Below are 12,247 nucleotides of genomic sequence, written 5' to 3' on the forward strand. Positions count from 1 at the left end.
AGACATTTGTATAAAAGCTGAGGGTAATCAACTAATGGTGGAGCTTTTCAAGAAAGAATCAGACCGAAATACTGTATTACACTACAACAGCTATCATCCTAAGAGCCAGAAAGATAGCATACCCTTTGGCGAATTTCTTCGGTTAAGAAGAAATTGTACAACAATAAAGGATTACTACAAACACGCTGAGGCAATGAAACAAAACTTTCAAGATAGAGGCTACCCAAAAAAAAAAGTAATCAGCCACTCCTTGAAAAGAGCTAGATATTATGATAGGGATTGCCTACTAGATAAGGAGAAAAGAAAAAAAAAAAAAAGGATATGGATAAAATAGTGATGGTGAGCCAATTTTCCAGTATCGCGAATCAAATGAAAAACATCATCAACCGAAACTGGAAAATAATAAATGATGGGAATGAGACCAGTATACCGCGTCCAATGTATGCTTACAGAAAAAATAAAAATCTCCGTTCAAGTCTTGTCCATACCTACAGGGAGGACAAGATGGAAAACCAAAGAAACATGTTAGGGGGAAAAGCTATAGGAAACCACAAGTGTGGATCTTGTAGCATTTGTGATCTATGCATGATAACTAAAGAAGTTGTCCTTAACTCAGTGAAACATAAAATCACCACACTGAATAACTGTAGAAGTAAAAATGTGATTTATTTGATTCTCTGCCCCTGTGGTTGTGGTTATATCGGCGAAACAGGGAGGGAGCTCAGACTCAGAGTAGGGGAACATAAATCAGCAATACGAACAAACAAAGAAAATGCCCCATTAGTAAATCATTGGAGAGAGAAGGGACATGATATTGGAGAGATAAAGTGGGTCATCCTGGAGAAAATAAGAGAACTGACTAGGATGGGCGACAGCAAAAAGAGACGAAAGATGCAGGAACAATGGTATATAACCAAGTTTAACACCATCAAGGCAGGCCTAAACTCTAAAGAGGATTGGGAAACACTCATCTGAATTGCGTGAAGAGGGTTGACCTACATATGATGTTTTTATGTATGAGGCTTCCTCGACACACATAAGAAATAACGCCTGGAGTACTCAATGTCTGACCACATTCTATGTATAGGAGAATTCGGGTACGATACTGTAACAATTTTTTAATAATATAATTGCTAATATAGCTACTAAGACAGGTAAGCAAAATGTGGGGAACTTAAAGAAGGAAAGTAAGGAGAAAGTCGCCCCAGGGAATAGACCCGTAAACTAAACAAACGAGTTGATGTTAATGAAAGGGGACAACATATCGGTATATGACATCGAGCACTACAATCATGGCGTAGTATAGAACACATAGTAACCCGATAAGATTAGCCAATCAGCAGAAATCGCTAATTTAAAATAATAAACAACGCTATAAGGGAAGTCCAAGATGGCGACTCCGTAAAATAACATCAAATAGCGATATGCGCATGCGTGACTATAAACGTCATCAAACACCTGCGGAGACGGCCGTAGCGCACCGTATCAGGTTAAAAAGGGCGGAAACGTTCAATCGGGTTAGAAAGCGGTATCGAGGTAGACGCACGCACGGAAGAAAACTTGGTAAGTGTCCCCCTGCCCTAAGCCGAAGACAGAGATAGGCACAATGGGTGGGTTAGACGTATTGATCAAGCTCAGTCACTCCATCTATTGCTGGAACGTAATCCAATATTAAATCGTAGTGGGTATGCTGGATTTCTTCGCACGGTAAACACAAAGTTTTAAAGGGGGCTCGCTTTTTGATGCTAGCTACTCCCCCCAGCCTTGTATTTAAGAATGTAAAAAGGCGGGGTTAAATCGATTTACCGAACCGGGAGACCGAAGGGTTATGGAGAAGGGAAAGGGAAGACAATTTAGGAAAACCGTAATTATATTAGACCAGTGGGCACACTGACATAACCAAACTTGATAGAGGATACGCCCTCCGGTATATATATACTTACATATACACCGCTGAAGTACTTTACACGTCTCAGATATAGGAAAGGGGAGCTACTTAACATGCTTGCAACAGAGTATGTCCAGTTATCATATATATGGAAGGATGTAAAAAGATTCAAAACGAATCTTAGTAAAATGTATTTACTACCTTGCAGAACGTATCCAGTTCATGAAAATCAGAAATCTGAAGTTCTACCTCGATGAGTAAAGCCCAATATCAGAAAGAGGTAAGAATGATAACATGAAAAATAATTGAAAACTTAATTGAGAGAAGGGAGACCTTTGAGTGATAAACTGTAATATTACCAACAGGGCACTCCCACGAAAAAGAAAAACACAGATAAACAAGAAATACTGTCTGGTGAACAGAAATCGGCAGGGTGCAGTGGAATATCGCACGGAGGTAAACCTAGAGTAAAAGTAATAGTGTGAATGAGAATAGGGAGTTATCAAAAAAAATCGATTAATCCTATGTTTCCAAACTCCTTAGGTAAATAAACTCTTGTATGACGAGCTTGAGGTCAAGGGGTGAAGCAGAAATTTGATCTACACCACTGAATTCCCCATCGTCTCAAAAAGAGAAAGGTATTCCCTCCTTATTGCACAAGTCCTTGAAATTAGCAAACGGGTTAAAAAATCGAAATATCATCTCTTGATTTAATAGGGTGATACATGCCAATATAGCTTGATACCCTGAAGAATAGAAAAGGAGAAGAAATCCCTGTTTTGGAATAGAACCTCTGTCTGGGGAGGAGTAACAGCATCCACCAGTCTTTTCATGAAACGCAGGTAAAGATAGGGACCAGAGTGAATGATGGGAACGAATGATCGGAGTGGTTATGAAGTTAAGCCCAACACTAAAATATAACGGAGGGGATGGAAAATTCCCATGGGGATAGTTTGAATAAGGCGAGCAGAAATAGTCAAATTTTGCTGTTTCTCAGATTAAGGATGTTGATTAAATTGTAATGTATGATGTAAAGAGATAAACTGTGAGGAGTGCCCCATTAATTTGGATATATTGTTGTTTTACATATACAGAAACATAGAAATAGTGACCCCATGAAATTGTGGCTGTCCTGAAGAAGGTGTCATTAGATCAATGAATCGACACCGAAACGCGTCGACGCTTGGAATAAGAGAATCCAATGAAAACCCTACAAAATAACAGATTTACCATAAGTTTGGATACTGTGATTTTGGTCTAGATATATGAGGTTATTGGGTCAGTTAATCAAGGTAGTAGGAATTTCTGATCCTACAGGTTAAGAGGGGTCATAGGTTGTGATCTATTATGTTTTGTGGAGTTTTGATATCTTTGATGTGAATAATTTGTTAGGTTTTTATCATTTGCATTGTTTTCCTTTTTTTTAAATTGACATGTTTTATGAATTGAATGTGAACATTTGCTTGTGTTTTTAAATAATATCCTTCAGCACAGTTCTGAATTTTAATAATAGTAACAAACTACAAATAAAAGAATAAGATTGTAAACGTCATATTTTTGTGTTGGAGTGATACATTTATAGAGAGTCTGCTGTGCCAAATAGGTGGGTGCAAATGGTATTCTAGAATGTGAAGGAAAGCATGTGTAGTCCAGGGATCCTTTTTTGACTCTCAGTGTCTACAGTACCCTGTTCCCTGGAACTTAGTGGGGTCTTCTCTCTTGTGGAAACAATGCATTTCTCTGTTATAGAGAAATGAGAGTTGGCATGTGTGCTTTTTAGGTACGTTAGCAAAATTTTAGTTTTTTCATTCGTTTTTTAAAGTTTATTATTAGTTTTCTCTGTTTAGCCCCCAAGTATCTTTTAGGGTTTCCTTGGTCCATTTCACGGTCTTGCTGTGATTTCTCTTCCCCAATATTATAGAACACTGCTCTGGACTAACAGAGGTGGCAGCATTTTGATTTATAGTGGCGGAATACGAGTCTTTACCGGTAAACAACGTTTACCACAAAACTTTTTCCCCGCAGGGAATTACAACGCGGTTGTTACAAGGACCGCATTTTAATTCCGCATACCATTACTCCGCAAGTCTGAACTACGACTTGCGGAGGGGGGGGGGAGTGTTGGATTTAAAATCTAATGTCCACACAGACTGGAGTTGGAATAGTAAAATGTACTATTCCAACATCCAGCACACACCCCTTCCGCAAGTCGTTGTTACGACTTGCGGGGTAATGGAATGCAGAATTACAACGAGGTCATTGTAACGACCACGTTGCAATTCCCTGCGGGGAAAAAGTCTGCGTGATAACGAGGTATATTTGTCTTTATCTATTGCCTGTAGTGGCCAAATGGCATACTGGCCTTCCCTATGTAAAGTGTTTGTCCAGTCTGCTGCAAAAGGGTCGTTCGCTGCATCCTCTGCTGATTTATTCTGCAAATATTTAGGATGAAACGGGAGTATTTGGTCATGGGTGACTATGGGCACAGTTAAATTCATTTTAGATTTTCCATGTAAGAATTCTGTACAAAATGGGGGCTGGATTTAGTCTGCCAGATGAGCATTTTTTTATTGCTGCCATTCCTGAAGCTTGTGCGATGACTGCAGAGAGTGTTTTCTCCATAAGTGGAGGGATAACAAGCCTCTTAGCAGGTCCTGCTCTTTTGTTCTGTTCAGCTGTCATGCTCATGAGGTTGATAAGCAGTGTGGGGAGACAGGAGAAAGTAGTCGCTTTACAAGTCTAGAATTAGTCTTTGACCATGACCTGCACTTTTGTACACCAGGAGATGCTACTCCCAAAAGGCTGATGAGTGGAAATTGTGAAGATTTCTCTCCCCCTTTGTGTTGGCGTTGTGGGTTTCTCCAAATTTGAGACTCTAGACTCCAACGTTTCTTCCTGCTGACACAAAGACCAAGTCTGCTGGAAGTTCGTCTGGAGACAGACACACAAACTAGGTCTAGAACTGTGCTAGGTTAATCCCCTGCCCACCGGGATTGTGATTACTTGCTTTGTGGTAACATATAGCAATAACAGATGTTCAGTGGGTAACCTAGACCTTTTGGCCCCTTTTGGCACCTGATGCACCATCCAAATCAGGGTCATAGAGCCTGCAAAGAAACTGCGCTTGTGATTGCTTGAACAGTGGTAACACATAGAAATAATCAGTGTTCAGTGGGTTTTATAGAGCTTTTGTCGCCTGTGGCACTGCACCTGCTGCACCATTCAAATCATGGCCCTAGTGCCTGCAAGGAAACTGCGCTTGTGACCACTTGCTCAGTGGTAACATATAGCAATAATCAGTGTTCAGTGGGTTTCCTACAGCTTTAACAAACACAAAAGCGTTCATAAAAAACGTCTTTAAACGTATCCAACTCTCCAAAACGAGTTGCCACAGATGTCATAAATAAAGCATATGCTTTACATATCAAAGTAAAAAACAACTATTGTTACATTGTGTTACAATGTGGCTGTCTCTTTCCTGTAAGGAGATCTAATCCTGTGTTTCACATTGAATGGGAAAACACAGTGTAGATTGCCCAAGATCACCATATGTTAGGCTGATACGAAATGTGTTTATTTACTTTGTTCCCAAAATTGCAGTTTCACAAATGAAATGGACTTGCCAAAGTAAAGGATTTTTTTTTTTTTAACGTGTCAATGTTTTGTGCAATTATGAACGAGATACTATTTGAGTTGGCCATGTCAAAATAAAATTTAAGAAACATAAAGGGCACAAGCAGGCTGCATAGAGAAAGTCCGCTGCATTCCTCTTTCCTAGAAACACTTTGTAGTATTCTGCATATGTCTTGTAATGTATTTTCCACCACCTGCTCAGCCAGTGCCTGTGCTCTGAACCCAATAGAATGTTGGAGTCTGATGAGCCTCGGAATGTTGGGACACAGAGAGGTGAAGTGAGTGTTGGGCATGGGCTGAGCAGCAGACAGGCTGCTCCTGGTAGGGCTCCCCTTCAGAACATAACTACCTGTTATGCTACTTGTTTCCTGCTTGAATAAATCTTACTGAATTACTACTTCCTGCGCAGACCTCCTCACTACACACTTGCACTTGACGAAAGCAAAATAACCAGACTCTCACGAAAACACAGCTTGACATTTGACCTTGGTCACTGACTACCCAGCAAACTTTACAAGATAAGAACAAGATGTAAAGGCCTGTTGACAGAAAAAGAGTTTGTGGAAGAATACAGTAAACATGGCTTTCTCATCAGGCAGGACGAACTCAACCTGGACAACCTAAAGCAAATAAAACCAGCAAATGGGAAGCAAGAAAACATGAGTTACTAACCACAGAGTCAATGAAAAGTAACAGGCAGAATGCATTCCCAGGTCAACTTTCTGAAACTTCACAAGATGTCTTCACATACCACACAGCTGCGCTGTATGGTAAGCTGCGACCTAAAAAGGAGGCTGTACCCCTAAATCAGTGCTATTGACTTCTCACTAGCCAGTTGTAGGCAACATCATGCAGGATTTTGGGTGTGCTGGTATCCTTGGCAGCCAAATTCCCAGTGAGGTGAAAGGATATCACCTCACTTTGCCTGGATAATTTTTCAATAAAAAATAAACTGCATAGGGCAATCCCATGTTTAATTATAACCTCACGAAGTGCCTACCCATTCAAAATGTGCTTTAGTGAAGCTCTGCATACATTTGATGTATTAACCTGGTAAACTGGGGAAGAAAATGCATATCAATGTTCCAATTTTTTTTTTTCAGTTTACCAGGCCAAAGACTTTCTTTGTGGTTAAAGTATCAGTCTGTGCTACATACCTCTGTTTCAGATATCAGCTGGTTGATTTTCTTGCAAGTGTAGAAAGGAGCCACCTCTACGTGGCCAACACGCCAGTCAGCACCCCGTGGAGTGTCCAGAATCTTGTCATGTTTCTTCAGGATCTTCCGGAACCCGGTGAAGTTCAGATTCTGCAGTGAGAGGAGAGAGCCAGATGAAAAGACTGTTTCGGCCCTAACACATAAAGGCTGTATGTTAAAAGAAAGGGTTATTGCACCGGAGGGCATACTGAACCCAAAGACTAGTGGTTTATTACACACAGCAGTCGACTACACTCCGAAACCTCGATTACTTAGCATAAGTCACACTCACAGACTGGAGGTTATTGACAACAATGGTAGGCTTAACTCACGGAGATGGAGATTATTACACGGAAGGGTCGGCTACACTCAGATTATAGAGCAAAGTGCTCTCAGTCTGTCCTTCAAACAACAGCTGCAGAATACATGCGTGCTGAATGGCACTGACAATATAGACGAACAGTTTGAGATCGACTGACTATGCAGACCTGCAGACTTGACTTGAGACTGAACATGGACGAAACCCTCAATGCTTGATGGAGTGGTGAAGAAAAGAGGCCAGCAGGTTGGTTAGTGCTTGATGCATCAGCCTCTCTACTTTCTGACACGGACAGTAGCAGATGCAGAGGTTTCCATTTTATAACTTGAGCTGTCCTACCCTATAGCCAGCTACAGCATACAACCTTGGAGCTAAACAGACGAAGTTGCTAGGTGCCACCACAAACCACTGAAGGATGCAGACGGGGGAATCGTTGTGCAGCCTTCCTCTATAGAATGCTGTAGCAAGTACACAGAGCAGAACCCATGGGATGTGGAGCTGTGCATTCCTCCATTCTCGAATGATAACTGCAGAAAGGAGACGCGAAGCAGCAGGCATGAGAAGTAGTGCTGCGACTTCGTTCCTCCTCCACGGACTACTGCAGCAGAACACATGATGCCTCGCTGCGTCTCTTAATCAATCAATCAATCATGGTATTTGTAAGGCGCTCTACTCACCCGTGAGGGTCTCAAGGCGCTGAGCGGGGGGTTTTCGCTACTGCTCGAAGAGCCAGGTCTTGAGAAGTCTTCTGAAGGCGAGTAGGTCTTCGGTCTGCCGTAGGTGGGTAGGTAGGGTGTTCCAGGTCTTGGCGGCGAGGTAGGAGAAGGATCTGCTGCCGGAGGTTGTTCGTTGGATGCAGGGGACGGCTGCGAGGGCGAGGCTGGCGGAGCGGAGCTGGCGGGTGGGGGTGTGGAAGCTGAGTCTGCTGTTCAGGTAGGCTGGTCCGGTGCTGTGGAGTGCTTTGTGTGCGTGCTACTGCTTCCATAGAGTACTGCAGGGTGTAGTGTAGACATGGATAGGAGACATGGGAGGTGTTGCTGCCTCCCCCTCCTTCCTTTATCGACTTGAAGCAGAACATACGGGGTGCAGTCCTGTGCCCCTCCCTCATTGATCGACCATTTTAGGACGTAGACTTGGAGCGTGGGTGAAAAGCATGTCACCCTTCTTCATGCCAGGCTAGTTTGCTGTAGACTTGGAGTGCAACACAGAGGATGCATTGCTGAACTTCTTTCATAGACCTCTGTAGGATGTAGGCATTCAATGTAACAAATTAGAGGCATCGCAGGGCATCTATTCTTTCTTGATGCATCAATGTAGGACGTAGATGGGAAGAAGAACGCATAATGCATCTCGGTACTCCCTCCCTCCTTCATAGGCTGCTGCAGAATGTACACGTGGAGCTGCACACATGGGATGCATCACTGTACTCCCTCTATGGGTCATGTAAGAAGTAGGCATAGTGGAACACATGGGATTCATGGCTGTACTCCCTCCATAGGCCACGGTAAGAAGGAGTAATATAGTGAAACACATGGGATACATCGCAGTACTCCCTGCATCAATAGGTCACTGTAGGAAGCCGGCATATAGTAGAACACATAGGATGCAACTCCCAGTCTCCTCAATAGGTATTCTGTAGGACATAGAATTAATTGCGGACTCCTTCCCTCCTTCAGAGGCCACTGCAAGAAGCAGACTTGGTGGAAAGCTATGGAGTCATCACAGTCTGTCTAGTCTGCTCTCCAACACACCTCTGTAGAAAGTACATATGTAGTGGACACATGGGATGATACACTGCTGAGATTCCCTCCGTACTCTTTTATACAATGTGGTTATATGTAATTCTATGTAGTTCACTGTACTCTTTTGCATGGTTATATTGTTGTGTCAGAATCAGAGATCTTAAAGTCAAAAATAACAACACAGAGTGTAAAATGTTTACATATGCAAGTGTTGAACAATTCTAGATTGATTTTGTTTGAATTAAAATTCATGATCCAGGAATGATTGATGGTTTCATTGGTGATTCCTTAAGTTGACCAAACAGGTCAACACCGTCTCCTCATCCTGCTTCAACACCCTCCGAATGCTCCGCAGGATCTTCAAGTGAATCCCCACCGAGACAAGAAGAACAGTCACCCAGGCTCTCGTCACCAGCAGGCTGAACTACGGAAACGCCCTCTACGCAGGAACGTCGGCCAAGCTCCTGAGGCGATTGCAAAGCATCCAGAACGCGCCAGCGCGTCTGATCCTCGACATCCCCCACCGCTGCCACATCAAACCACACCTGAGAGACCTGCACTGGCTCCCCGTCAACAAGAGGATAACCTTCAAGCTCCTCATTCACGCACATAAAGCTCTCCACAAGACCAGCCCAGCATACCTCAACACTCGACTCAACTTCTACACCCCCACCCGCCCGCTCCGCCAGCCTCACCCTCGCCACAGTCCCCTCCATCCGAAGAGCGACCACCAGCGGCAGATCCTTCTCCCACCTCGCCGCCAAGACCTGGAACACCCTCCCCACCAACCTACAGACCTACAGCAGACCCAGGACCTACTGGCGTTCAGGAGACTCCTCAAGACCTGGCTCTTCGATCACTAGCAGGACTCCCCACCCTCAGCGCCTTGAGACCCTCACCGGTGTGTAGTGTGCTGTACAAGTGTTATGATTGATTGATTGAAGTTGTACATGAACTTGTTCTCATTGGCCACCATGGTTTTTGGTATTTTAGTTTCATTGAACATGCTATGTAGGGTTAGTTGGACAAACCTTCTTTTCTCTTTTTCATACAGATGTAGACAAGGAGCGTAAAAAATTGTTTACATCGTGGTGTCTCTTTTTTCTTCTTTAGACAACTTTAAGGTGCACATCAGCGAAAAAACACATAGGATGAATTGCTATTCGCCTTTTCTCCCGTACAGATCGCTGTAGAAAGTAGACTTGGAGCATAAAAGATGGTGTAAATTGTGGTGTTCCTTTCCTCCTCAGTAGACCCTCCTTTAAGGTGTACACTGGGTAGGAACACATGAAGCATTGGTCGACGTCTTTCCTCCTCCATATGGTACTGTAGGACGTAGACATGAAGTGTAAAAGAAGGTGTTCATTGCGGTGCTCCTTTCTCCTCTGTATGCCCCTTTAAGGTGTACACAGGGGGATAGAGTATATGGGATACATTGCTTGCTGCCTTGTCTCCTTCATGGATCACTGTAGTAAGTAGACATGGAGTGTACAACATGGCATATATACATCGTGGTGCTCGCTTCCTGCTGACTGGACCCGTTTAGGACGTATATCAGCGGAGAGGAACACATGAGATGCATTGCTCTAATCCATAACTCCTCCAAAGATCATTGCAGGAAGAAGACATGCAGAGTAAAACATGGTGTACATTGTGGTACACCCCTTCCTCTGTAGACCACTCTAAGGTGCAGACCACAGAAGAGGGGCAGACGGGGTGCACTGCTCTCCTCCATAGATCACTGAAGGAAGCAGTGTGTGTAAAACATGGTATGCACCGAGGTGCCCCCCCCCCCCCCTCGGTAGACCACTGCAGGGTGTGCACACAGACAGGACGGCTTGAAAAGGGTCTCTGGCCCCAGAGAGGCCCCACCTGCTGCTCACAAATGAGTTCCACTCGCGGTGCCTGCAGCGCTTTAATAACCCGCCGGTATGATGCGCGGGGGCAAAGGTGAGCTGGGCGCCAATGCATTAACAAGCCTCATTAATGCACTCCCCACACTAATTACTATCACCGGCTCCCAAAGCCCCCACCCCACTTCCCGCCCCCGGGACAGGCAGCAGCCAGCTCTCATAACAAACCCTATGAAAGATTCAACAGAATGATAATAACTCCACATTCCCCCTCAAGCAAAGTTATGAATTTCTACCCGCTGACTTAACCCCTCGTGTGCCGGGCACATCAGAGGAACCTTCAGATGCAACGGACAGAAGGCAAAATCAGCAGCTCTTCCTAGGGGAGTTGATGGGGGGTTTCAGGGGCAAAAGCAGGGGGGTAGGAATAGGATGAGGAAAGAAGGAAGGAAACAGAACAGGGGGGTACCACCACCCCGCCCCCAGCACCGGGGGCGCCTCCTCCCCCACTCCCACCCTGTGAGGTTCTGCCCCCTCCTGTAAGCGCGCGCAGCTCTTGCATTTTCAACCTGCGTTGTCGTTTCAATATTTGTTTACAGGGCTCGTGAGACTCGTTAATAACACTGCTGTCGGTCCAAAGGGTTGCCATACTATGGCTAACACGGGCCCGATTATCACAATTTGCGATCGCCACGGGACTCTGAAGAGCACATAAAACTGTGCGCTGCGAGGGAGCGTGTAAGCAAGTTCACGAGCTTTACCATCCAGCACAGCCAGACCACGTACAATAACCAAAACGACGGACACAACCCACCTGTACATAAAAGGATGGGGGTTAGGGTGACCAACTGGCATTGGTGCAAATTCAGGACGGTGAGTGTAAAAATTCAGGACAAAGGGTCAAAATTCAGGACACAAATTCAGGACAGGAGGTCAAAATTCAGGACAAAACTTCAGGACAATTGGGTAAGTTTTACAGACACATCAGAGGTCGCGCAATGGTATTTAAGTAAGCCCAGCCATATCCAAACATATTCAACCATTTGCAAACCTATCCATCATGTATCCTTCCATCTTTCATTTCACTCATCCATCCCTTCATTCATCCTTTCACTCATCCATCCATTATCCATCCATCCTTTCACCCTATCCATCTGTGCACTCATTCATCCACTCCTCTACCCATCCATCCATCCATTCTCATCCATCCAGCCATTTACCCTTTCACCCATCCAGCCATCCTTTCACTTACATCCATCCACCCAGTCACTCATCCATCCACCCTTTCAGTCATCCATCCTCCCTTTCTCTCTCCATCGACCCCTTCACTTAGCAATCCTTCCTTCCATCTATCCACCTACTCACCCATCCACTCATGAATCCATCCATTGACCCTATCACTCATCCATCCTTTCTCTCATCCATTTATCCTTTCACTCCTTCACTCATCTATTCATCCTTTTGTCCATCTACCTTCCTTTTCACTCATTCACTCATCCATCCATACATCCACCACTTTCGCTCATCTGTCCATCCATTCACCCTTGCACTTATCAGTTCATCAATCCATCCATCATTTCACTCATGCATCCACCCACTCACTCATCATCCACCTT

General features: G+C 44.2%; 1 protein-coding gene across 1 annotated transcript in view; it reads right to left on the reverse strand.

Moving 5' to 3' along the window:
• XPR1 (xenotropic and polytropic retrovirus receptor 1) overlaps window positions 1–12,247 on the reverse strand; it is a 577,436-nt gene that overhangs the window by 247,236 nt on the left and 317,953 nt on the right. The window contains exon 5 of the mRNA XM_078643514.1: window positions 6,679–6,828. Within this exon, the coding sequence (XP_078499640.1) occupies window positions 6,679–6,828 (150 nt within the window). The remainder of the gene's footprint in view (window positions 1–6,678; window positions 6,829–12,247) is intronic.

This window comes from Lissotriton helveticus, chromosome 1_1 (genome assembly GCF_964261635.1).
Source record: "Lissotriton helveticus chromosome 1_1, aLisHel1.1, whole genome shotgun sequence".
NCBI classification, from domain to species: Eukaryota; Metazoa; Chordata; class Amphibia; order Caudata; family Salamandridae; genus Lissotriton; species Lissotriton helveticus.